Raw genomic sequence first — 26,624 nt, forward strand, 5'->3', positions numbered from 1 at the left:
GTGAAATTGTATGGCATGAGTGTGCCTTGTTCAGAATTGCAGGAAATGTTTTAGAGTAGGATTGCATTTGGATTCAGGGAAGATCACAAAGTATCATATCTGAGAAAGTTTCTGTGGGAGTGCTAGGTGTCTCTCTAGGATCAGTCTGCTCAATCTTGTTTACATTAATTACCTTTGAAAATGACATTAATAACAATACATTTGCACATTACAGAACCTGGACGTTTAGCAGTTCAGTAGCTACTAAAATACCCGAACATTAATCCAGAACTGGACAGATATTCTGACCTGGCAAATGCAATTTTTCATTGCTAAATATAACATTCTACATGTGGGAAATAATAGTTTTAAGCATTATGCCTTAGCAGTAAAAAGACCAACAGGATTCTGCAACAAACCCCCCCCCCCAATACCTAGTAATGTTGCATTATGCTACTGTCAGGAAATACAAAATGAAAGTATTGCAAAAACTGCTTTTGGTAGCCAATTATTAACAAATCAGCAAATGATTAAATGATTAAAACGAAATTATAAATCATTAAAGAAAATACAGATGAAATCTGATGACGCCTGAGAACGCAACGGATCAACTGCGGGAAGTACATGCGACCGCAGCTGTTCTTTACGGTGCTTTCCAGTAGAGGGGTGTCTGTTGTTTTCCGTTCAGTTTTAGTGCGCTCCTCAGCCGGCTAGCCTAGTAGCCTATCCCCTGTCATCGTAGCCGTCTTCCTGTGGGTGCGGAGGAGCAAGGTATTGGTGGGCCATCTGCTAACTTAATGTCACACTTCTCAAAATCATTAGCGTTATCTATGTCTCATATTTTTGTGAATCGTATAGGCCAAAATGTAAACAACAACACTCGCTCTACGGTTATGTGTACTTTTTTGTGTCCTTAAGACTTAATTATAAAACGACCGGGCCTAACCAACTTGGTAGCTAGCCTGCTAGGGGAGATACCATGGAAATAATAACATGCTGTCAAACTAGCATTTGGCAGATAGCTATCACTTTTAGAAAAGGCTAATGTAACTTGCGAGTCCCTCTTTCACGAGTCTTATTCGCTTACTGTCCAGTTAGTAAATGTTAGCTAGTATAGTAGAATGCTAAGTTTGAAATAGTGGCATAACGTAAGTGATGTTTTGTAATGACTATTTTTAGATAGCTAGGTAGCCAACTTATCTAGACAACGTTGTTGTTTATGGATTTATCTGCGTTTTGGCAATTTAGGAAGATAAATACGCATGTAGTTGGAATAGCAGTTGGCTATACAGAGCATTTGAAACGAGCAAACGTTTTGCTTTGTAAAACTAAAAACTAATCATCTACCACATTCAGAGATTGGTTACATTGTAACTGACATCAAAGTACTTCTCGCCGAGTTACGTCATGGTGTGGACCAGATCAGAGCTAATTTTGTACAGGAATTTTGAAATATTCTCAGAGTAATAACCGTGTTTAATTGGCGAATAGTGACCCATCTTATATTGACTCAAAGTACGACATTGGTCTCAGTAATGGATTGCTACACGTCCACTGATCTATGCGACTGTGTTATTTTTCAGGAATGCTAATCAATGTCGCAGGATCAGGAAGAACAGGAAGATGAGTTGCTGGCTCTAGCGAGCATTTACGATGAGGAGGAGTTCCGCCGGGCCGAGTCTGCTCAGGGAGGTGAAATCCAAATCTGCCTGGAGCTGCCTCAAGATTTTAAAATCGTCGTAAAAGGTGGGCGTTTTCTGATTTAAATATTTGTGGCGTTACCTGCTTATGTCAGTGCATATGCGTTTCTGCAAAATTCGCAATTTCTCCATGTTTTTTCCCCTCCTCGTTTTTGACAGGGGACAAACAAACTGAACATGACGTGTCCTTTCTACCTCCGCTGGTTTTGAACTTCGAACTCCCGCCGGACTACCCATCGACCTCTCCGCCCGAGTACACACTCAGCTCCAAGTGGCTCTCCAGGGCGCAGGTAAGACAGACCAGCAGGTGTGATGGACATGACATTACCGGTGAATTTTTGCTACCATTCCAGGTTTAACTAGGAAAAGGTGCGCATCTTGAGTGGTAGCCATCTAAGTCGGTACCACCTACTTCCTGTAGTGGGATTAATGAATTAGCCAGATAAGACAGGGTTTACTTTCCACGTCTGCCAAGATAACTTACCTCGTTGACAACCCCCCACTCTCCGCAGTGTTGAGCCTCTTTATCCTAAATTGTTGTTGTATGACAGGGCAGTGTTGCGCAATGTAGAAGGCTTCAAATAAGCTTACACAGACTAGCCAGCATGGTTGTTCTGCATGTGTTTTCTAAAACCTACGTATGGTAACCGATTTGTGAATGTCTTGCGCTGTATTTTCAGAAAACATGCATAATTTGCATCAGAAAACATATGAATTAGGATTTATGTTGCATGCCTTAAAGTGTTAGTTAATTTACATAATTTGCATGAAAAGCATAGCTGTTATTGTAGCCCCGCCTACTTTCTAAAGGCAAATGACTAGAAAAACTAGTTTGAAGATGGTACTTTAAGGGTGATGCCACCATTATACAGTGGCTCTGAACAATTTTAGGCTTCCAGAACTAGCCTGAGGCAAGCCAATGGAAGTTTGTCCTTCAGACCTTTTTTGTAATTGTTTTTGAGATCTCATTAGAACTTTTCTCTTACGTCTGCTTTTCAGATGATAGGCCTACATCTCATTTCCGAATGACCTGCTATCTTTGGCCCCTTTGAGAAAACTATGTTCTGCTCTTATTTGTACCAAACTCTGTTGTGACTTTCCTTTGTCTAATTTTCAAATGCACTTCAATTTTTTATTAATGGAATTTGTGATTTGTTTCCTTTTAATGCTCACCTTTTCGCATCAAGGTGATTGACAGAAGGCCCTCAACAATGAGTACCTGCTGATTCTGTCGGTTTTAATCCTTTGAAAAGCACATTTTTTGAAAAAATATTTCTAGAACTTCATTGCTCTCAGTTACCAGTAGTGATTGTTACGTCAGCATTTGACCATTCAGTTAATGTGACGAAGAGATTTTCCTGAGTCTGGGGTGGAATTTTAACCTGGTCATCTCACTCGTCCATCAATTTTTAAGGCAAACACGTTACCAGTCAGCTGAAGGCTAAATCACCCCTAGCCAAGGGCAGTGTTGTTGTTATTTTTGAATCTCTTGCGTTGCCAGAGAGTGTTGTCACGGTAACCTGCTACGATACGTTCCCTTTACTGCACCTTTGTTGTGCTTCGCTGGCGAACTAGCCTAGCTACACCTGCTACACTAAGAACAGTCCATCCAATAACATATTTCTGATCTCGCACCCTTAAAGGGTTAAGCTTATTCAGTTGCGTAGGTAATGGAGGCTTCTGTCCGAGATTCTGCTCTACCTGGAACGACTCAAACTGCTACTGCGTTTGGGACTGCTATTTTCAACCCTGTTGCTGACTTCCTGAGAACCGCTCGGTGCAAGATTGCGAACCACCCTGTACAGTGAAGGCACACACCAGCTGGTGTGGTGTCATTCAGTTGGTGTCAGTTTTCTGCCCAACGTGTGTGAGATTCCCAGATCTCTTGCGTGGGAGCCTGATAGCGATGTTTCTGTATGTAGAGCAGGGTTCTACAGTGCTCCCGTTTTAGGAACATTTGGTCCTGAGCACTGATGTGCGCTGACTGAAAAAAATAATTTAGGAACACGTCATTCTAATTGGGATGCATTAGTGTGCTCCTAAAATTTTTCACCTTAGGAACACATGTGCTCCTTGGGGAAAACAATGTTAGCGTAGAGCTCTGTAGAGAGCTCCTGGTAGGCCTACAGTGAGCCTGGGTTCCTGTGAAGATTGTCTTTACTATTACACCAAGGCTGGCCAGTGGAGGATGGGTTCCTCTCTGTCGCCGGACTGCTCCTGACATTTAGGTCCTGAGATTTGAGTGTTTTTCTTCTCATTAAGGAGCTTGCTTTTTGGGGGGCTTCAGGCTTGGTATTTGCCAAATTTTCCATTTCTTTGTTTTCTCTCTGTGAAGCATCTCTGAGACCGTGTCTCCATAAAAAGCCCTATACCATGGATACTCAAATCCGGACCTTGAATCCAAATCCGGCCCAGGTTTTCTTTTCCCCCCGGTAATTAACTGAACAATTAGTGCTACTGATTGGCCAGGTGTCTTCACACAGGACTCCCAGGTAAAGGGAGGGTGGAAAACCAGCAGTTCGTGGACCTTGAGGGCTGTGATTTGAGGGACAGGGCCCTGTACGAGTGAAATATAAAGTCGACGATTTGTGTCTTGCAGCTGAGCGCCCTGTGCCAGCGGCTGGACGAGCTCTGGCAGGAGAGCCAGGGCAGCGTGGTCCTCTTCTCCTGGATCCAGTTCCTCAAGGAGGACGTCCTGGGCTTCCTGTGCATCACGTCCCCGCTGGAGATCGCCGGCCCCGCCAAGGCCCTCCCGGAGCGGAAGCGGAACAAGCCCGACGTGAAGCCGGGTGGGGCGCCGGCGCTGGTGCCGACGCCGGGGGGGGCGCTCGCCGCGGGGCAGGGCGGGACGGAGCTGGACCCCCGGGCGGTGGCGGAGGTGGACCCGCGCGCCAACGTCCTGCCTCAGCTGCTGGACTTCGACGAGGCCCAGCGGCAGAAGGTCTTCGACGGGAAGGTGTTCTGCTGCGGCATCTGCTTCTCGGAGAAGCTGGGCTCCGGCTGCCTGCTCTTCCAGGACTGCCGGCACGTGTACTGCCGCGCCTGCCTGGGCGAGTACTTCCAGATCCAGATACGCGACGGCAACGTCCAGTGCCTTAACTGCCCCCAGCCCAAGTGCACCTCCGTGGCCACGCCCGCACAGGTACGCCCTCACAGATGCACCCGCACAGGTACACCAGCACAGGTATACCCGCACAGGTACCCCCACACAGGTACACCAGCACAGGTATACCCGCACAAGTACCCCCACACAGGTACACCCACACAGGTACACCTACATTAAAGTACATTACAGGCATTTAGCAGACGCTCTTATCCAGAGCAACTTGCACAGATTTTACATTACAGGCATTTATACAGCTGGATTTATACTGAAGCAATGCAGGTTAAGTAGAGCCCTTGCTCAAGGGCACAACAGCAGTGTCCAACCTGGGAATTGAACCTGTGACCTTTTAGGTTACAAGGCCCGTTCCTTACCCGTTATGCTACACTGCCGCCCCCACGCCCATCTCTGTACCGCCGATGTGCGCCAGGTGTGTCCACTCCAGGGGACATCCACTCTTTATCTTTTTCTAAAAGGGCCGGTGTGGGTGCAGGTGTTTGTTTTATCCCAGCACTACCACACCTGACTCAACCGATTAACTAATCATGGTCTTCAGTCAAGTCCTTTAGAAGTACAGTCAGGTGTCTCAGTGGGCTAAAACAAAACCTGCACCCACACCATCTCTTTTCGGGTAAGATTGGACACCCCAGGTCCACTCTGACCTGTTGACGTGCTCATGAATGAGTATTAATGTGTTTTTTTTGGGGGGTTTGTTTTGGTTTGGGATCCAGGTGAAGCTCCTGGTCGGGGAGGAGCTGTTCGCGCGGTACGACCGCCTCCTGCTCCAGTCCAGTCTGGACCTCATGGCGGACGTGGTGTACTGCCCCCGTCAGATGTGCTGCACGGCTGTGATGGTGGAGCCCGACACCACCATGGGGATCTGCTCGTCCTGCCAGTACGCCTTCTGCACCCTCTGCAAGCGCGGCTACCACGGGCTGTCCCACTGTAGGGCCACTGCAGGTAACGGAGTCAAACGAGTCAACCCTAACCCTAACCCTAACCCTAATCCTAATCCTAACCCTAACCCTAATCCTAATCCTAATCCTAACCCTTACCCTACCTAATCATCTATAAGCATGGTTACACAGCTGTCCACTGTAGGCCACTGCAGTACGGGTCAACAAGTCAACCACCTAATCCTAACCATCCTAACCTCCCTAATCCTTACAGTTACCAAGCGTCCCTGTAGGGCCAGCGTACCGGGTCAAGATCAACCCTAACCCTAATCCTAATCCTAATCCTAATCCTAACCCTGACCCTCTGCAGTGTGGTTTCCATGGCCTGTCCCACTGTAGGGCCACTGCACCTGCACTGCAGGTAAAAGGGGTCAAAAAGAATGAACACACCCTTAGCCAACCCTACCCCTAACCCTAAATCTAGCCCTCTGCAAGTACGGCTACCATGGCCTGTCCCGCCGTAGGGCCACTGCCGGTAACTGGGTCAAATGTTTCTACACATTTGGGGCACCCATGGGGGGACAACTGGGATACTTTGCCCCAGACCTGGGGGCCTGAGGGAGGCCCAGGCTACAGGGTATAATTATTTTTAAGGTCCTACGAAATATGTTGGGGGAAGGGGGGGGGGGGGGGCTGGCTTCCCTATATATTTAGTCCCATGCTCCAGAATACGTAGCTGTGTCCATACTTTCACTCGTCTGATGAATTTACATGTATATAATTATCCTGTAAGGTCAGGTCACCTGCTGATTCCTTCGCTTTAATGGAGTAGATGTTTCCCTGTCGGGGCTTCGCTTGTGAGTTTGGGGGCACAGCTCCCCGGGTGGCTCAGATTAATCTGAGGTTTTGCGCTGAGACTTCGCGTGGAGGAGGGATATTTGGCGTGTGCGTGAGACTTGGGTCACAAATCCTTTTTGAGACACTTGCAGTGAAAGTTCAGAGTGTTTTTGGCCACGTGGCTGCCTCTGTTAAGTAGGTCATGAAATGTTTTTTTTTTCAAAATTCTAAGTCAGTGTTCTAGAACCCCACTGCTTTCAGTTACCAGTAGTGATTGTGACATCAGCATTAGAATGCTCAGTTAAGAACATTCTAATCACATATTTGTGATGTCACACCGGCGAGTTTTGTGCCCGTTTACATCCATAAGCTGAACTGATTATATATAAAACTGATTACACGTTCTCACAGCCATCACAGACTGGATTCATTTGAAACACCTGATCAGGATGGAGATTAGAACTGGCAGTGTTGTAATTGACCGGGGCGGGTGGACATTTTCCCTGACTGGGATGGGCTTTTCTGTCTGTCTGTCCCCCCCCCCCCCAAATGCAGATGAGCTCCGAAGCTTGCGGGACGAGTACGTGTCGGCCAGTGACGAGACAAAGAAGTTTTTGGAACAGCGTTTCGGGAAGAGGGTGATCCAGAAGGCGGTGGAGGAATCCTTCAGCAGGGATTGGCTGGATCAGAACTGCAAGGGTTGCCCACGCTGTGGCACCAACATACAGGTGCTGTACCTGCTACACCTACACCTGCCCTGTGGGCTGGCACTCTCACCCTTAAGGGTTTCGGATCGACTCCTTGGCCGTGTCCAAAATGGCTTACTTGCCTACTATCAAGTATATAAGTTGAGTACACTGGACGAGAAAGTTGTTTAGTATGTAAATGTAGTGTACTTAAAATCCACAAATGATGTACTTACTTTCGAGGGTTTTAAGTACACTACATATAGAGACTAATTTTGCCTACTTAACAATTTTCTCATCCAGTGTACTGAACAAGCATACTCAATAGTACGGAAGGGCGCTGATTTTGGACACTGCCCCAATCTCGTTATCTCTTTAGCGTCTGGCCAGTGTAACACTTTTTCCCGCTTGTTTCCTTGCAGAAGGTAGACGGCTGTAACAAGATGACGTGCACGTCCTGCAATCAGTACTTCTGCTGGCTGTGTCTGAGCCTGCTAACCCGAGTGAACCCCTACAGCCACTTCAACAACTCCTCGTCTCCCTGCTACAACCAGTGAGTCGCCCCTGCTCTTCGCTGCAGCTCTCAGCTTAGGTTGCGCTTGTAACAGCCATTTTGTGTGTACGGGTGGGTGTGTTCCCTTCCTGATTATGAGGTGGAGGTTTCAAGTTAGGGTGCATGTGCAGTGTAAGCACTGTTTTGTTAATTTTTTTTTTTTATATAAGGATGGGTTTTTGGGGAAGAGAAATAAAGTTTAATGCTCAGAAGGCTGTTGTGAAACACATTTTGCGTATGGGCGAGTTTACTTTTTGGGTCATGAGATAAGAGATATCAACAAGTTAGGTTGCACTTGCACATGCAAGCACTGTTATAGCGGTCGAATAGGACGGCTTTTGGGGAAGACGAAGAATGGTCAGAAAAGGTGATGTAAAATGCATTCTGTGTGTATGTGTTTGTGTGTCATCTTAGGCTGTTCCAAGGAGTGGATGTTGAAGACGACGATGAGATCTTCTGGAGTGATGAAGATGATTAATCGGACGTACGCCCGATGATCCCCTCGCGATCTCGCTCTCAGCACCTTATTTCACACGACCCACACAATCTTCCAATGAATTTGAATTTTGAATGAGTTATAATCAGCAGTGGTACTCTACCAAAAAAAAACAAAAAAAAGAAAAAAAAACAGAAAAGGCCAAACACAAACGCTTGTTAAAGGTTTGACTGTAGTCCTTCAGCATTCGTCAGTAATGTTTTTATCAGATTAATGTTTATTTTGAAGGAAGACGAATGACGGATTGGACCATGTCGTGTATGGAAGCCCTATGAGTATGATATTTCTCTTCCCAGAGGACTTTTAAAGTCTTGTAACGTTCAGGGTTCAAGGGGTGTTCGCTTTCCCCCGGATACTGTTTTTGGCTATGCCAAGTGTTCAGTCAGGCGCGGTTTTAAGGAGGGGCCTGTCCCGTTCTTTGCACACAGAGGTCTGGAAGTTTCACAGGCCTGTTTTCTGTGGCCATGGAAACGGTGCTGTGGATTACGGATTAGGTAGCGGTGAAGGGCTCTTGTTATCCTGGATCTTGTAAAACAACCTGTTTAGTGGAGAAATGTTGTATTTTTTTTTTTTTTTTTTTTTACATTCTCTCAAAAGAAAGGACACTATTTGCTCACTATTACTATTCAAAACTGACAGAATTCACAGGAAGGTTGCCGTACGTCGTTTTTCTTGATGTACTCTCGAATACTATGCGTGATAGTATCCTCTATAACGGTCCTGAAACTGACATTTAATCATGGCGTATGGAAAGTGTAAATAAAGCTTTTCCAAAATGCTACATGTTTGATCGCCATCAAACGCCAATGGAATGTTTTTAGTTTAGAATCCATACGTTCTCTGTTATATATGATTTGCAAAACTGTCAGTAAAGAACTGTTAGGAATGTTTATTGTGCGTTACCAAAAATAAATTGGCAACTGACGCCGGAAAAGGATTGCTTGTTTATGTGGTTTTATTTTTTATGAGTACGTGATGCAGTATACGTGATTTAAAAAAAGATGTACAAACTATAGCCTCGTGAAGTCAGGTCTTTCTGCGATTCTGTAGGTGATTTCCCAGTGACATGTAATCTTCCTATCTTGAATTGAGTGGATAGAGCCTGGAAATTATGAGTATAAAATGTCAATGGTAGTCTCAAGCTTGCAGCTCAGATTTAGCAAAGTCACTCTTTGACTTACCACTAGAGATTTCTAGAGCTCCAACAGACTTAACATTTCTTAACGTTTAATACCAACGTAATGTACGACAATGGAGAAGCAGGGCAGCCCACACCCTGACTAAGAATGCCGTCAGTCCACTTAGTGGTTGAGGACCATGGCCGAGGCTGGGTAGTTTTAAATAAGGGCCTAACAACGGGCCTTTGGTGGGCTGGATCTCACCGAGATAGCGTTTGTGAGGATTTTGAGTGGTTTTGTTGGAAAATGACACATTTTGCCTTAGAGAAACCACTCACAAATCAGCTGTCAATAGGGGGTTTAAAAATGCAAGAAGAAAAAAAAGTGCTAAGAAGGTAGCTTTATTGTGTTGGGCGAACAGAGATTTTGCCCTTTACGTCGTAGGTGATGTGAACCCCCTGCCCTCTAGGGTCGGGGTCAGGAGAGCAGAATGGGTATGGTTCATTCAGGCCTGGTTAACGCACTGGTTGATTTTGCTATGTTTTGCAACGTCAAGTAATAAATAAATAAAAAACAACAACAAAAAAAAACAACTACTGCAGGGAGTTAAAGGACGTTGTCAGCGTCGTCTCCCTGTATCCGTTCTGTTTCTCTTTTTTTCCGGAGTCTGAACAAACCTATTTCAGGAACTGGCTGCTCGAATGGGTGCTGATTTCCTGTAGCACCTGTGTGATTCGTGCATGTCTGTGGGGGGCGTCACACCAGAGACCATGTTTTAAATATGTCAGTGGGGGTGGGGTGGGGGGGGGTGGGAGAGCCTGCTTACTGTATCTACCAAGCTGGCTGTTACTATAGTGACGGAAGAGAAGCTGATCACCCACTGCTGGCTAGCTGTGGGTTGAAATTGTGGGTGGGATGTGGGTGCTGTGCTGAAGGTTCAGCTTCTCCTGATTTCATCCAATAAAATACCCTGCTATTGCCAGATGTTTTTTTAAATTTTTTTATTTTTTATTTTTTGGTTATCTTCATGTCGCCATGAATGGCTTTTTAATGACTAGGCCCGCTCCGCACTTGCACTCCCTAGAGCGGGCTGTCGGGGGCGATGCCGGGGGGTGGGGGAGATGCGGGGGCTGGGCTGGGGAGGCAGAGCGGAGACAGAGACGAACAATGCCGTGCCAGGGAAACAAAGACTGAGTCCGTGTTGTAGCGAGAGGTTTAAAAAGCACTACACGCAGTTTAATCCCTTTGGCCAGAGTTGCTGACATGGGACAACCCTTTAAAAATGGTTTCTGTTCGGCCTCGTGGCGTAGGAGCACCCCCGTGTCTTTTTCAGTTACTACGCGAATAACGGTGCGCGTTTCAAACTGGCCGGTTTTCACTCGCAGACAGCTCCGGGATCGCGGTCGACTGCAGCTCTGAACTGACGGAAAAATCGGCTAAGAAAAAAACAACGAAAAAAACGGCAAAAGAAGAGCAAAAGGTCAGTGTGAAGCTGGTATAGTTAGTATAAACAGGCATACAATTCTAATTTTATAATTAACTATAGAGTTATGGTGGGTACTTTGGATTTATCTATATTACCTTTTTTTTTTTTTACAGCCTTTTTATTTCTTTGTATTGTATTCTTTGAGGTTTTTTTGCCATAGTAAACAAAACAGGTTAGCATAACAGTTCAGTCACCTGTTTTTATACAGAATATCTTTTTCAAAGGCAGTACACACAATTGCTTTTTTTTTTCTTTGTTCGGTGTATTTCAGAAAGAACGTGTTTTAATAAAAGTAATGTTTGACCTTGATATAAACTTTGTGCTTATTTGTAATACAAATTGTAAAGACTACTTACTCTGCTTGTGGCTCAAGCCCTGCATATTTTAGAAGGCTGGCCATGGTTTGAAGATTTTACTAGAACTGTGATGTTATTTACTTGGTTAAATTGGGAACATTCTACACCTCCTTTCTTAGGTATATAAGAGCGGCATTTTGCCATTCTGTCAAGTGAAATGTAACAAGACAAGATGTGTGATTTGCTCAACACTTTTAAGATATGGCACACTAAAAATGTGACCGTTACTGTCATCTGAGAGACAGTCATCAAGCCAATTTTCAAGAAGGATCTCAAATATTACATTTATGATTGTTGTGAATTTGGAAATATGATTTCTCATGATTGCTTTATGTAAAATTTCAATATCAATAACCGAGTACTGTTCTGTAACGTGTCCATGTGCAATCACTCTAATTTAGTTTACACTATGAAATTCCATTCTAGCAATGGGGTATATAGCCATGGCTATAAATCATATATTAACATACACCTAGAGGAAACACAGGAGTGACTGATATATGTCAAATTGATTTGAAATTCAATCCACAGCTGTGAAAATACCATCTAACATAGTCAAACGGAGTGGTGAATAGGTCCAAGTCATGTAATATGTAATAAGATGGCGCCTTGTTTCACAGAAGAATTCAAGGAAGACTTCAGAGAAGCACGACAATAGTTTGCGGCCTACGCAAACACACGCGCGTGTGGACACGTCATGAACGAAAGCGATCGCGAGCTGTCTGCAATGGTGCAGGAGCTCTGGGACAACGACGTGAATCGGCTGAAGCCGGGGAAGGACTACCGGATCTCTCTGCAGGTAGCGCGGCATTCTGACTGGTGCTGGAGAAGAGGGCGTTCAGCCACGAGATGTGTCTTCATTTCATACTTCCTCAAATTGCTGTCGGCAAACAATAGCATTATAACTGTCTGTATATATTTTTTTTAAAAACCTTATATATGGTTTTTGGATCCTGTAAAACCCATTGGTACAGCTATTCACTAACCACCACTGAAACCCAACAGCGGTATAAAACTGTTCTGCGATGATCTTGGCACCTTTGTGGAAGAAAGCAGCATCTAATACAGGGTTGCACAACAGGGTCCGATCCATTTCAGGATTTTGATCTGACATTTGTATAAGCACCAGCTACAGCCACAGACGGCAAGTATGTCTTAAGATTTTAAGTACTGGCGTAAACCAGCGTAGTTTAGAGAGCTGTCAGAACAACTAAAACTAAGGTAATTGGTTGGAACAAAAACCAGCACGCAGACCGGTCCTCCAGGACCGGAGTCGTGCACCCCAGAATCTAATAGCATTCACAGATAATAGCCACGTTCATGCTTGCGTTGAGTGTGGAAGAAACCGCACACAGCTTCTGCTAATGTGTCTCTCCGCAGCAATCTCGCAACGGGTGCTGGGCAGCGATTACACGCACGTCAAGTGCTGAACTGCTAGTTAGCCGGTTGGCCTGCTGTCTGTACAACAGTGGTCTCCAACCCTGGTCCTGGAGAGCTACAGGGTTGCTGGTTTTCATAGCGAATCATCACTTCATGAATCAATTAGAGCAGTTGATTACACAGTTAACTCAACTCACCTGGTGTCTTGGGTCTCAACTGGGTGCTGATTTTAAGGTGAAAACAAAAACCAGCAGACCCTGTAGCTCTCCAGGACCAGGGTTGGAGACCACTGCTTTACAACATGGCGGCTCTTCCCTCCTGTCTCCCTGTATCCCCCCCCCGACAGGGCAAAGCCGGGGACGCCATGTCCGTCAACGACGGCAGCGACAGGGCCGGCTCGCCGCTCTTCACGTTCGTGGACGAAAACATTTTCAAAAAGGAGACCTTCTTGGGTAGGCTCTGCGTGCGCGACAGCGCCGTGGTCCGCTACGTGTTTGGGGCGGTTCTGCCTCTGGGTCTGGGTAAAAAAAAAAAAAACTAAACTGAGGTTCCCCTTCCAGCCTTCATATCCCTCCTCGATAACTACGAGAGCGACACCGGGGAGCCAGAGGTCGTGACCCCAGAGGAAATAGCAGAAAACCACAAATTCCTGGACTCCATCGTACAGACGGCTACCATGAAGGTGCTGACGCAGACATGACTCGCCGTGAGAATGACAGAAACTCGAGCCAGTTTAGCTACGCATGGACTAAAAGTGGGACTTGGGTAGTTTTTAAGTCTTTTGGCATGATCCCAGTGTTTTGAGATAATCCTGTGTGTGTGTGTACGTCTGTGTGTGTGTGTGTGTGTGTGTGCGTGTGTTTTTTCCCCCAGATTGCCCACAAGTACCTGGTAGAGAAGAAACTTTCCCCCAATGACACTAAGGACTTCAAGGAACAGCTGTATCGCATCTGGTTTGAGCTTTACACCAGGAGAGGGTCCAGCAGGTAGGCTAAGCCCAAATGTTGTCTTGATCTGGCACCTGGAGACAGGTAACAATGTTATATAAGGCTGGACACGGTGCTAGATGCTATCTAGTTGCAAGTAAGCCCAGCACTATGTACACTTTAGTGGTAGGAAATGGTGAGTATTGTTGGGCTGAATGGTCTGTTCTTGTCATCATGTTATGCTATGTTACAATAATTTATAATATATGACATTAATCCTAGTCCTGGACTAAAAACCTTTTTAAATTGAGATCTTCATATAATTTTTCCTTTAGTCTAAGACTAGGCTTAATTAATCCATGCCTGGGAAACCAGCCCATAACAACATTATACTAATTTAACATTGTGATATCGTGTACCCTGAAGGGTTTAATTTAAATCTTTTATTTAGTAGTTATGCGAAATCTACAGGTCTTAAATGTATAGGTGAAGATAATGCTTTGCACTCTTATTTTCTGAGGTTGGTTAAATATATAGCAGAGCACAGAAGCACAAAAACCCACCACAGCTACTATTTTGTTGCATTAAACTCAGTCCCGTCATAATAATCTATGTTTTCTCATGGTGAAATAAGCTTATTTTGCTAATAGGCCACCTGCTCAGTGGCCAGAAGCATGTATAAATTTGGTTCAGCACAGTACTGCTGTCCATCATCCTCCTGACACCATCGCAGCCACGACGGGAGGAACAATTGTCTGCCTTTTTAATTAGATTAGATTAGATTAGATTCAACTATATTGTCATTGCACAAGTACAGAGCAACGAAATGCAATAATGGGCTGTGGCTGAATCCCTGCCTTCTCAAGGGAATCCTGAGGGGGTCAGTTCAGCCTCACAAACCCAACCCCCCCCTCCCCCCCCCCTCGTCTTCCAGGCCAGACTCCTCGGGGTTCGAACACGTCTTCGTCGGGGAGACGCGAGGGGGCCGGACCGTCATCGGCTTCCACAACTGGATCCAGCTGTACCTGCAGGAGAAGCTGGGGCACATCGACTACAAGGGCTACAGCGTGACCGCAAACTCTCCACAAGTAAGTAAACAACGGGCGAGCAAATAAATGAATGAAACTGAGTAAAAAAACCTGTAATTCTGAATGGAAATGACATCTCATTGTGAGTCTCCTATGCCTCTGCAGCATCTAGGAGCTCTTTATTCTTCACACAGAAATACTGTAAATTTTAACACTTTTTTGTGAAATTACAGTTTTCTGTTTCTCTCTGTAATATATGAATGCAGTATGAGAAATTGAAAAGAATAAATAAAGGTAAAACCATTTAGTTCTGCATAATTAGATAAACATCTTAGTGCAGTCATGTCATGTTGCTGTTCTTCTGAAGAGTGTATTGGTGAGACGCAGCTCAGTAAACTAGGTTCGCTGTTAGTTTAACACCTACTACTTGAGAAGAAATTGCGGCGAACCGTCTTGTGGAAAGCCTTTATGCTTTACGAAATCGTGGTCAAAGACGAAGTGACTCACCTGATGTGTCATCACGAACAGAGAATGTTGAGAGTCTTTGTTCATTCCGCACATCAGTCACTCCTGATTGAGGACTGCGTTTGTTCCTCTGAAAGTTCCTTTTTTTAAAAAAAACATAAGCTTTCTCACAGATTGGTAGCAGTACTTAAATGTATTTTTCTTTACCCCCCCCCCTGTCGAAACAGCCTGATGAGGGGAAACACATCCTGGCTCTGCAGTTCAGCTGGAAGAATGGAATCAAACCGAAAGGCAGCATCTTCATCGGAGTCAGCCCGGAGTTCGAGTTTGCCCTCTACACCCTGTGCTTTCTCACCTCCCCCAACGAGCGTGTCAAAGTCTCCTTCAGCCTCTACGAGGTGGAGATCGTTTGCCACCACTACAACCAGAAGCACATAGGCACCACCTACCCCGTCCTGGTGAAATACCAGACCAACTGAGCGGACACGGCCTTCACGGCAAACTCGCAGCCATGCGTCGAAAAAAAGCACTGTTTTTGTCTTTTTATTTTCCAATAAAAACACAATAAACCTTACAAGTCAGACTGTGTAAACATTCCTGTTGCACCGTTGCCTTATTTTCAGGGAAATTCGCTGTTTTCCTACACCCCAGACACAGCATGGTAGGTGCTTTCATCCTATCTGACATACATATATTGGCTGTCAGTTATGCATGACAAGTCCAGTAAAGTCAGAGGTGGAAAGTCCCGAGGTCAGAAAGTAAAAGTGTTGCCACGTGTTTCTTCCTCCCATTAACTCAGCCAGCTGATTTCACTAATTAGTTCTGCCTCCTGGCTGGAGAATTGTGCTAATTCGCAAATCCAGGTGACTGGAACAAAACACTGGAGAGAGCTTTTACTTTCTGAGTAGGCCTATAACTGCATTCCAACGTACCGGCATGCATTTATTATACTGATTTGTATGATCTGAATTATATATCACTTTTGATGTTCATACAGGAAATGGTATTCAAAAACGTTATTTTAATTAAAATTGTACCTTTATGAACAAAGCATATATTTAGCTGTTAGCTGAAAAGGAATCATTTTTCATTAACGCACCCATCACGGAAAAATGAATCTTGGCTTGCAGCGCATCGGTTTGGCTTGCGGGGGCAGCAAAGTTCAACCGTGCTTCGGTTGTTACCATTACACAGAAAGCAAGACTAGGGGAGGGACGGGAGGAAAACGACGTCCCGAAGAGTAAAAATAACGCGGTTTTGCTCTGTTTTCGTCTTTGGGCAGAAAGGGAAAAGCTTAAATTTAACTTTTTGTTTTTGGTCGTGGGGTTAGAGGTCCCAATCGCCTGAAGAATGGCAGAACAAAGCAGTAGATACCAGCAGGTGAGTGTAAGTTTGTTTGTCGAGAGGTGACGAGTAGTGGGGAATCCGCCCTCTTACGTGGCGGCGAGTCTCTTGTAGGAAACAACGGGGATTAATATGGAAATACAGGCCTCATTGTTTTGACTGGTTACCGTTAGCGATCTAGCTAGTTAATTTCCGTAAATTCCTTGTTTATCCAGTGATTTTATGTTTTTGTAACTTTAGTGTTTGAAGTCCTTTTATATTTCGTGATACAAAAAAAACTCAGTTTAGCCGACTATGAATGAACTGAAACTATGATATTTAGCTAGTCTGTACGTAACGTCATCAGGCATCATAACTTTACGTAAGGTATTTTTATACCATTAGTCTAGCTACCTAAATACTGTGTTTATGTGGAAATGTCAAAATGTATAAATAGTATTGTGTTAGCTAACGTTAATTTAGCTCTATGCAGGCCGTCGATCAAGAGCAGACATTTTAGCTAGGTAAAATGCTAGCGTGCTAACTTCCTATCATTTGACGTCGATCTTACTCTGCTGGCCAGCTCCAGTTAGCTAAGATAATTATAAAATAATCCTATTAGATAGCTAACCGCGTTAGCTGTGAACGACAAATAAGTTGGCTAAATTTGTGATTTGCTCTGGCTGTCATGAACAGGATTACATACGGAGTCGTTCATTGTAACCGATTGAATATCACAACAAACTGGGAATATCACAGCAAGCTGGCTCGATCGTTGGACATGTTAGCTTGCTAGGATGTTACGCAAGGACGACCATTTTAGCTAGCTAGGTCTAGCTTAACCGTGACATTTAGCTGGCTACGTAGTTAAACTAATGCTTGCTTCAACAGATGAATTGCTTGGCGTGGATGGAATTAATTTGCTTTGCGTCTTGGAATTTGGAATAAACCAGTGCTGCGATTGGGTGTAGGTAACGATAAGTTTGGAGAAAACGTGAAAGCATTTTTGGTATGAGTGTTTTTAGCTGGCTACGTCCTTTGGGTGATTTAAAAACGCCAACTTCAACGCGACGGGAAACCGTACTCTGGTGCCCACTGCGTGTTATAAAATCTCCAGTAGGCTACTTTAGATCTTAAATGATCAATTATAGACGCAACTCGATATGGGAAGGGGTGGAATGCAGCCCCCAATCAAACGGTACACCAAGGTCTGGAGAAGCATGAATAACTCGAGGGTGCCGAACAGAGCCGGGGTCGTATGCCATTTGGCCTTCACTGTGACCCCGCACATTCCCCAAATTTATGCCCATGCTTTACTGTGAGAGTAGATGTGTCAGCTAATATATACTCCGCCGCGACCTTTGTCAGATTTAACGTGTCTCACAGTTGTCATATAAGCCCAACACGTAGTGCAGTATCTGCTTTTTCTGCTCAGGGGTGTCGCATTTCAAGGATGGGGATTTGTTTATGGTAGGGCTGCGTCCGGTTTTATCAGCATGCAGTTCGGAATCGGAACGCGAGAAAACTTTCAACTACAGCTTCCAAAAAACCGAAGGCCACAGGCTTCTGTGTGGATAACGCCTGGCATTGCAACGGAACAATGAGGCGGGTGTCCGTCTGCCAGCGTGCAGTGGGAAATGAGAGGGAGGGCGAAATGAGTAACGGTACACCGATGGAAAGCTTAGTGCACGCTTTGTGGTGTACGGGTATGCGCCTGGAGAACGGAAGATTAACGAGCCGCTCTGACAGGGCCTCCGAGTCATCTTGCACACTCATGCTTCGCTTTCTGTAGCGTGGTGCATATGTGGGTTTGAGCACAGGAAAGTCTCCATTTTGTGTGAGGATGTGAAACCAACGAAATGCTTCTGAGTACTTCTGATATGCTCCACTTTCGTCTGCAGTGCAATAAAGTGTGTTTGCAGACTGCAGTGGTTGTGAGTCTTAAGGTTTCAGGCAGCTTTGTAAGAATGGCAGAAATATGCTTGCTTTTTAATGGAATGTTTCAAAAAGTTATGTAATTGCAGTGCAGATTGAATGGAAAATCCAGTCACCATTGATTTTTAGTTAAGATCTACCAGCCAGCGGACAGAAATCTACTTGCTTTGTTCAAAAATCAGTGATGTGATGAAAAGCTCTTTAATCCTTTGAAGAGCAGGTTTTTGGGAATGTTTTTCTAAGTCAGTGTTCCAGAGCTCAGTGTTGCTCTCAGTTACCAGCAGTGATTGTGACATCAGCAGTATAATATGCAGTGAAGAACCATGAAAGTCCTGAAGTAAGCACCTTTTTTTTGCTTGTGTGTCTTTATAGGGAACAGAGAGATACTTCCTCATGTCAGTCATGTGTCATGTGAGATAAAAAGTCATGTGACCGGCTATGAACACAGCCCAGCAAATCCAGCCCAGCCTGTTTACAGAGAGTCAGAATCACATGCACAGAAGTCTATGTTTTGAATGCTATGCCGGTGTCATGTAATTTGGGGGGAATGGGGAGACCCTGTTGGATTGTCCTGTGGGTCAGTTAAAACGGGGGTCTCTCAAACTCTCAGGATGTTCATAGCAGTTGACCCAGTAGTGCAGAACGTCCCAGAGGACAATGAAATGACTTCTCTGGCTTTTCGCAAGCCACTGCTGTGCGTGTGAAAACCAAACTCTATGTGAGGCTGAAGTGGAGCCTGGGAGGGGCCAGGGCAAGGGGGCTCAGGATGGCCAGGGCGTTGCGACTGTTCTCTGGGTGGCGCGCGTTGGGGTTTGGTCACGCGCAGACGCCGCCTCGCTCGGCCCTCTCTCCCCGCGTGCTGACTCGGCGATCCGGCTCCATGATGAGACGCGAGGCGGAAGCGCGCTGCCCCCCCCCCCCCCCCCGAAGGTTCTCTCAGCCACGCGGGAGTGGGAGGTGGCCTCTGCTAACTCCTGCTGTCCGTCTTTCTCCAGCTGCCCAATGAGGAGGAGCCGGGCGAGGGAGAGCAAGCGGCGGCCGACGCCCCGCCTCCGTACAGCAGCATCGCCGCGGACAACGCAGGTAAGGCCCTCGAGGACGTCATCATCGTCATCATCATTATCTTCATCTTTCAGCCATCCTCTCAGGCCCACGGAGAGAAGCCTCCCTGCCTTCAGAGTGCGAGGGTCCCGTCTGACACAAAGGCCAGTTTACAGTTGGGCGATGTATAATTGGCCGATGGATTTCGCTGCATTGTCACCGGCGTTCCATTATCGCTCAACGTTTAGATACCGAACGTCTTCCATTTTATTTATTTTAAGGTTTGGCTAGTCGATGACTTTGCACTTTGCTAAAGATAATTTCAGATGAGACAGCTGAGCCCGCAGTGGGGTCAAAGTTCATTACTGCTTAAGTCTCAGCGACGGGCACAGTGATGATAGTGGCGACGACATAATCGTCTGTCGCTCTAGTATAAGCTAAAAGTCATTGCAACAGACCATCAAATCTGATAGTCATCGGTGATCGTACATCGCCTAACTGTAAACTGGCCTTTAGAGTCTCGGCTTCCCTTGTCGGTTTGCTCTCCGTAGTGTTGTCATGGTGTTCGCGGAGCTCGAGCACGTTGTGTTTTTTCGATCGGCCCAGCTCTGCTCCCGCGAAGGCCGCCGCTTGACGACGCCGTTCTCACGCGCGTTTCTCCCGCAGCGTACTTCGACTACAAGGAGGACGGCGGCTTCCCCAAGCCGCCCTCGTACAACGTGGCCACGTCGCTGCCCTCCTACGACGAGGCGGAGAGGTCCAAGGCCGAGGCCACCATCCCCCTCGTGGCCGGAAGGGTGAGTCCCGAAGGCCCCGCCCCACTTCCTCCCCAGGCCCCTCCCCCTGTCCCGCCCCGCCCACAGCTTTGAGTGACACAAGGGTGAAGTGGCATTTCAATTCAGAGGAACGAGGTCTCCTTTTTTTAAATCTTGAAATGGAACCTCTGTACCGAGTAAAAGTATTGCTTTTGTTTTTTTTTTTCCCCTCCCCCTCATTCATATTTCATATTCATATTTGATATGAAGATAATGAAGGACACACAGTGAGCGGCACTGCAGCTGAGCCTCAGTCTTCAAGCTGACTCGGGCCTTTTTTCCAGCTGGGCTTTTTTGTAGAACTATATTAGTTATTTATTTATTTATTTTAATTTTTTTTTTTTTTTTTTTAGCCGGAAGGGCTCTGTCTTGTGTCGTCTGGTTTTTTTATTTTGTGTTGCCGGTCTGTTTCTTTACCCCTGCATGGCTCACCCACAGCACAGGGAACGCCTGGACACTTTTGATGATGTAACTCGCGGTTCCGTCGAGGTAGGGTCACGGTTGTGTGGGTGTGAAACCTTTACCCCGTCAGACGAGAAGCTAGAACACATAGACATAGATCCCTCCCCCCACCCCCACCCATCCCCCAGACTGTCAGTCCTCCCTTCTCCCCTTTCTCTCTCTCACCCTCCCTCCCTCCCCCTTGACCTGTTTTAGATCCACTGTTATACAGATGACTTTATTTGTTTTTGTAAAGTAAGGTGACCCGTTTCTGTTTCTTCCACATTCTCTGCGTTCATGCCCAGACTCTTCTGGAGTGCTTTTAGAGCTCCTGTATCTCCTGCCCTGATGCATCGCATCTGCTTTCAGGATTGGGGGTTTTTAGGCGTGTGTTTCCTGTGAACACCGTCTTCTGCCCCTCCAGCTGATCACTGTGTCACCCTATACTTAAACACAGAGGTGATACGGGGATACAGGGCATATAAGAGGTGGAAACGTGTGTTTCAGTCCTACTCCCCATCACGGCCAGGGGTACTGATCTATCCCCCCCCCAAAACATGCCATAGGATCAAAGTAATTGAAACTTCTTTTGTTCCGTGCAGGAGGATGACTTCGTGGCGCGGGACGACTTTGAGGACGCGGACCAGCTCCGGATAGGGAACGACGGCATCTTCATGCTGACTTTCTTTAGTAAGTGTCCCGTCGTCCCCCGAAAAAATCACCGGCTCGTGACCCGCGTTTCCCTCCGTACGATTCGGGCTGGCGTGTGTGCCCGCGTTACAACTGCAAACCCCTCATATACGCGGAGGTTCGCGGTTTGCCAGTATGCTAACAGCACCCCAACCCAATAGTAGGTCAGAGCTTGGGTTCTGTGGTCACATGACCTAGTGGCAGGGGTAGCCAGGGAAACCCTAAACCCAGCCTGGTTGAGTAGCGCTCACAGAAGAGACCTGCCTCGGTCACACGCTGTCACACAAGATGGCCGCCGCAGCAGCTGTGCAAATATGTCCCCGGCCTCCTTTGGCTTAATCAAGGCTTCGCACGTCGTTAGCGTGTCGTTTCGGTCCGCCTCCGTTCCCGTGACGGCACTTCCTGCTGTGACAGCACTTCCTGCTATGCAGCGGTATCGCATCGGCTCGGCTCTCGCTCAGGTTCCCAGGGTGCACCCTGCCATGGGAGCTCGGCCGTGGGAAAATGGTGTGTGCGACACCATGTGACTCCGGTTACTTCCTCTTAAGAGCCGCTCCGTTCGCAGCAGCTGAAATGTGTGTGTCTCTGTGCACCACACCCTACGCAGTCTTCTGCACACACTTCCAGATGGGATTTGTAGTTTGGAGCAGAACGTGTTGCTCAGTGTTGGATTAATCTGCCCGGTGGTGAGTAGTTTTGATTGACATGCTGCAGTAACAGTTTTAGCGGTATCTGAGTGGTGTTCACCTAGGTGTGACACAGGTAGCATTATCAGACTGTGCACACAGGTAGCATTATCAGACTGTGCACACAGGTAGCATTATCAGACTGTGCGCACAGGTAGCATTATCAGACTGTGCACACAGGTAGCATTATCAGACTGTGCACACAGGTAGCATTATCAGACTGTGCGCACAGGTAGCATTATCAGACTGTGCACACAGGTGTTCAGTAAGGTAGCGGTATCAGAGTGCACACACAGGTGTTCAGTAAGGTAGTGGTATCAGAGTGCACACACAGGTGTTCAGTAAAGGGAGTGTATCAGAGTACACACAGGTGTTCAGTAAGGTAGTGGTATCAGAGTGCACACAGGGTCATAAGGTGTGTATCGAGTGCACCACAGGTGTTCAGTAAGGTAGTGGTATCAGAGTGCACACACAGGTGTTCAGTAAGGTAGCGGTATCAGAGTGCACACACAGGTGTTCAGTAAGGTAGTGGTATCAGAGTGCACACACAGGTGTTCAGTAAGGTAGTGGTATCAGAGTGCACACAGGTGTTCAGTAAGGTAGCGGTATCAGAGTGCACACACAGGTGTTCAGTAAGGTAGTGGTATCGGCTGCACAGTCTCTGGCTGAACCCCCCCATCTCTCTCTCTCTCCCTCCAGTGGCATTCCTCTTCAACTGGATCGGCTTCTTCCTGTCCTTCTGCCTGACCACCTCCGCGGCCGGCCGCTACGGCGCCATCTCCGGCTTCGGCCTGTCGCTAATAAAGTGGATCCTCATCGTCCGGGTAAGGCTTCCGCGCGGGGTTGCCCTGGCGACGGCTCGAGCTCCGCCCACTTCGTGCCACACAGAAATATGTGCGCCCTGTGCCCAAGGAGAGGCCGTGGGCCTCGGGCACCTGCAGGAGATGCCGTGTCCCGCCAGACGTTCTGCCCGGTCTCGGTGCCCGTGGTCTTGCTCCTGCTTTTTAGAGTAATCGTTCTTTTTTTTTTCCCCCCCTGGTTGTTTTCGTTTTCAGTTCTCCACCTATTTCCCCGGATACTTCGATGGCCAGTACTGGCTGTGGTGGGTGTTCCTGGTTTTGGGTGAGTATCCTTAAGTTGTGCGTTTCTCACTTCGACGGCAGAAACGTCTGTTGTGCAAAATCTGTGAGTCTGTACTTAGTGCTGTGAGTCTGTACTTAGTGCTATAAGTCTGCCCTTAGTGCTGTGAGTCTGTACTTAGTACTGTGAGTCTGTACTTAGTACTGTGAAGCTGTCCTTAGTGCAATAAGTCTGCCCTTAGTACTGTGAGTCTGCCCTTAGTGCTGTGAGTCTGTACTTAGTACTGTGAGTCTGTACTTAGTAATGTGAGTCTGTACTTAGTGCTGTGAGTCTGTACTTAGTGCTGTGAGTCTGTACTTGTGTGCTCAGCCTGCTCTTCATGTCCCTCCAGGGTTCCTCCTCTTCCTCAGGGGCTTCATCAACTACGCCAAGGTCCGCAAAATGGCCGACTCCTTCTCCACCCTCCCGCGTACCAGAGTCCTGTTCATCTACTAAAGGTACGCAGCCGCCGTCCGCCATGCGCTCGCGCGCAGACTCCATGTGTTTGAATGGGCCGCAGCTAACGGCTACGTGCTCGCCTGCAGACTCCATCCGCGTCAATGGGCAGGAGCTAACGCTAGGCTAGAGCAGCGTGCGGCTAGCTGTGAGGTTAAATCGGCTGATTTTAGCATGAAAATAAAACATGGCTTACCCCGTGCCTCTTCAGCACTAGGATTGGAGGCTCTGTCCTACTCCCTGCTGATCTCTGTTCTACACCCTGCTGATCGGGGGGGGGGGGGGGAATGCTGTTCCTCTAGTGGGTTACATTACATTCACACAGGCAGCGAGAGCTCTAATCCAGAGCCATTTGCACAACTTTTTACGTGCAGCCTTTTCATGAAGTTGGATATTTTACTGAAGCGGTTTAGATTTAATACCTTCTCTGAACTGTTACGACCCAAGACCATGACCTGCAATCCCGGGAATAAGTGTGCTGTGCGGTAGCGTTAATTACCTCCACCACCAGTAGATGGAGCCCCTGAGCTCACGGAGCGTTGGCTTCAGTTCGTCTGAAGAATATGGACGGAACACGGCGAAACAATTAGCTTTGGAGGGAGGTGTCTGACAGGTTTGTGGTTCGCAGTCCGGAAACCCCCTCCAGGCAACACCTTGACAGCTGGTACAGGGAGGCCGTTTGCCACAGGAAAACGTGATGTCATGGTACAAGCTTGTTGTGGTTTACCGCAGCCCCATTGGATATCCCGACACCAGCAGTTGTCATGGCAGCAGGTTGTCAGAAACTGAAAACATCTTCCATCGCGCACACAAAGAAAACATTTGGGACCTGTTGAGAATATGCGCTCAAACCAGGAAGAATGCCAGTGAACTCCTGTGAGTGCGTTATCTCTGTGAAGGTGTCAGAGGAACACACACCCTAACAAGTTATTTTACTTTAAGAGCGCAAACACTGCCTCAGCCGTGTCTGTTCACAAGGGAATGCCGCCACCACCACAACTCTGATTTGCCCTGTGAAGGGCCCCTGTGGGATTTGCTAAGAACAGGAAGTGATGTCAGATGACACCCTGTGTGTGCCCCCCTTCCTCCCAGGATGATGGCCTGAATGCTAAATTCTGCATGCTGTATGCTCTCCTATCCACTCCACTGTTTACCAAGTCTGTTTACCCAGTAGTTTTGTACAGGGCCGCCCAACCCTGTTCCTGGAGATCTACCGTCCTGCAGGTTTTCATTCCAACGCTGACAGAGTACACCCCGTCCAAAAGCTAGAGATCTCGTTGTGCTGCCAGTTAGTAGAATCGTGCCAAATTAGGGTTGAAATGAAAACCTACAGGGCGGCAGATCCAGGAACAGGGTTGGGCAGCCCTGCTCTGGTGACTTTTTCTTCACCTGTAACATAATGGCTGCGCTCATTGGCTCATCTCATCACTGTGGAAATGTGCGTGGGTTCATCCTAAAAAGACCTCTTCCCTCATTCTCCTGCCTCAGGAAACAGTCTTTGACTCGTCGGTGGCAGATTCGATTAGTCTGTCAAAACGGCTTCAACAAGTCCTTATCGTCAGTGTGTATGTGAGCCTGTGGACCAGGAAGATGCAGCCACACTTTCTGCTCAAACATCCCCCCGAAATGCTGATGATTGCATGTGAAAGTGAGTCATTAACGGGCTGCATGTGCTGATGAATCCATGTCCATGAAGATGATGAATTTAGCGTGCGTGATTTTGAGCTGATAGAATGACTGTGTGGGGAAAAGTGATGAGATCGATAGAATCAGTAGAATTGTAGTATAACTACTACCTCGCTACTACGTCAGCTCTCAATCACTGTTGATGGCACCACAGTGACTGCCTCTCACTCAGAGCCTGGGGGTGGTCCTGGATGACCAGCTGGACCTCAAGGAGCACATCAAGGCAACATCACGGTCCTGCAGATTCCTCCTGTACAACATCAGGAGGATTCGACCATACCTGACGACGCACTCCACCCAGCTGCTCGTCCAGGCTACGGTGACCTCCCGCCTTGATTATTGCAACTCTTGCCTTGCAAGCCTGCCAGCTCGTGCCATACAGTCACTACAGATGATTCAGAATGCTACTGCCCGACTCATCTTCAACCTTCCCAAATTCTCCCACGTCACTCCTCTGCTGCGATCACTCCACTGGCTACCGGTCGCTGCCAGGATCCGGTTCAAAGCCCTGACCCTCACCTACACTGCAGCCAACAGGCCAGCCCCTGTCTACTTACAGGACATGACTCGATTCTATACGCCTGCGCGACCACTCCGCTCCGCAGCAGCAGGGCGCCCTGCACCCCCCTCCCACCCGCCCAAAGGGATCACAGAGCTTCTCCACCCTAGCTCCCCAGTGCTGGAATGAACTCCTGGTCCCGCTTCGAACTTCTCCCTCACTACCCATCTTCCATCGTGGTCTGAAGACGCATCTCTTCAGGCTTATACCTGGACTAACTATCACCACTCTGTGTATCATTTCACTTTAAATCCCCCCCCTTTCATGACACTCATGTTACATGTACCCACATTCCAGCACTTTTTGTAATTTGTATTTGTCCTAATATTGTAGCTTGTTCTTTTCCCTAGTTTGGCTTGGCATAAGTTAGGTCTGAAATAATGTTCACTACGTGAACTGAACTGTGTTCCTGGCTATAAATAGCTGTTCGAAATTAGTATCGCACCTTATTGAACCTGTGTTTTGTAGTTGTCCAATGACCACGATTTGCACGTTTTGTACGTCGCTTTGGATTAAAGCGTCTTGCTAAATAAATGTAATGTAATGTAACTACAGGTAGTTCAAAATGGTGGCCAGTGTTAAGTTTCTCCAGCGGTGAGAATCTTGCAGTGTGTGCTGGATTCTGAATTCTGAAGTGACGTGTAATACACATTTTCCAAAAACAGCACAGCGTTTATTTTAACCCTTTCAATGTTTTCTTTTCTTGCAGCGGTTTTCTTTCTCTTTTTTTTTTTTTTAAATGAAATGAAAACACAAAATCCTTCCTGCGTTTAAGTATCTGGATGCAGCGAGAAAACGGCAAGACGACGAAAAAAACAAAACCAAACCCGCGATCAGAAATTCTACTGCACTTCCTGCAGGAAG

The 26,624-nt window shown here is 46.9% G+C and overlaps 3 protein-coding genes across 6 annotated transcripts in view; all 3 read left to right on the forward strand.

Moving 5' to 3' along the window:
• The first annotated feature begins 593 nt into the window (after positions 1 to 593).
• On the forward strand, positions 594 to 9,187 carry rnf14 (ring finger protein 14). 2 transcript variants are annotated; one of them, XM_064349889.1, is made up of 8 exons: positions 594 to 750; positions 1,563 to 1,725; positions 1,839 to 1,969; positions 4,279 to 4,821; positions 5,514 to 5,742; positions 7,071 to 7,243; positions 7,624 to 7,754; positions 8,169 to 9,187. In XM_064349889.1, exons 2-8 carry the CDS (start codon positions 1,575 to 1,577, stop codon positions 8,230 to 8,232), a joined length of 1,422 nt encoding a protein of 473 aa, XP_064205959.1. In that variant the 5' UTR covers positions 594 to 750; positions 1,563 to 1,574; the 3' UTR covers positions 8,233 to 9,187. The 2 variants fall into 2 exon arrangements, with proteins under 2 accessions (XP_064205959.1, XP_064205960.1); XM_064349890.1 differs by lacking the exon at positions 594 to 750 and adding an exon at positions 984 to 1,127.
• Positions 9,188 to 10,502: 1,315 nt separating this feature from the next.
• Positions 10,503 to 15,603, forward strand: endou2 (endonuclease, polyU-specific 2). The gene is made up of 7 exons (XM_064349892.1): positions 10,503 to 10,848; positions 11,831 to 12,009; positions 12,937 to 13,042; positions 13,151 to 13,272; positions 13,464 to 13,576; positions 14,451 to 14,604; positions 15,237 to 15,603. Exons 2-7 carry the CDS (start codon positions 11,908 to 11,910, stop codon positions 15,486 to 15,488), a joined length of 849 nt encoding a protein of 282 aa, XP_064205962.1. The 5' UTR covers positions 10,503 to 10,848; positions 11,831 to 11,907; the 3' UTR covers positions 15,489 to 15,603.
• Positions 15,604 to 16,089: 486 nt separating this feature from the next.
• The window catches only part of LOC135262725 (NEDD4 family-interacting protein 1-like), a 10,561-nt gene continuing 26 nt past the window's right edge, over positions 16,090 to 26,624 (forward strand). Inside the window, exons 1-9 of one of the 3 annotated variants that reach the window (XM_064349893.1) lie at positions 16,112 to 16,389; positions 19,263 to 19,350; positions 19,975 to 20,105; positions 20,562 to 20,612; positions 21,167 to 21,254; positions 22,640 to 22,764; positions 22,996 to 23,062; positions 23,412 to 23,517; positions 26,470 to 26,624. The exon at positions 26,470 to 26,624 is cut by the window's right edge and continues 26 nt beyond it. In XM_064349893.1, coding sequence (XP_064205963.1) covers positions 16,360 to 16,389; positions 19,263 to 19,350; positions 19,975 to 20,105; positions 20,562 to 20,612; positions 21,167 to 21,254; positions 22,640 to 22,764; positions 22,996 to 23,062; positions 23,412 to 23,515 — 684 coding nt within the window. In that variant the 5' untranslated portion in view covers positions 16,112 to 16,359 and the 3' untranslated portion in view covers positions 23,516 to 23,517; positions 26,470 to 26,624. Of the gene's footprint in view, positions 16,390 to 19,262; positions 19,351 to 19,974; positions 20,106 to 20,561; positions 20,613 to 21,166; positions 21,255 to 22,639; positions 22,765 to 22,995; positions 23,108 to 23,241; positions 23,518 to 26,469 lie in introns of those variants that run through there. The other 2 variants (XM_064349895.1, XM_064349894.1) reach the window with 2 other exon arrangements.

This window comes from Anguilla rostrata, chromosome 9 (genome assembly GCF_018555375.3).
Source record: "Anguilla rostrata isolate EN2019 chromosome 9, ASM1855537v3, whole genome shotgun sequence".
Classification (NCBI taxonomy): domain Eukaryota; kingdom Metazoa; phylum Chordata; class Actinopteri; order Anguilliformes; family Anguillidae; genus Anguilla; species Anguilla rostrata.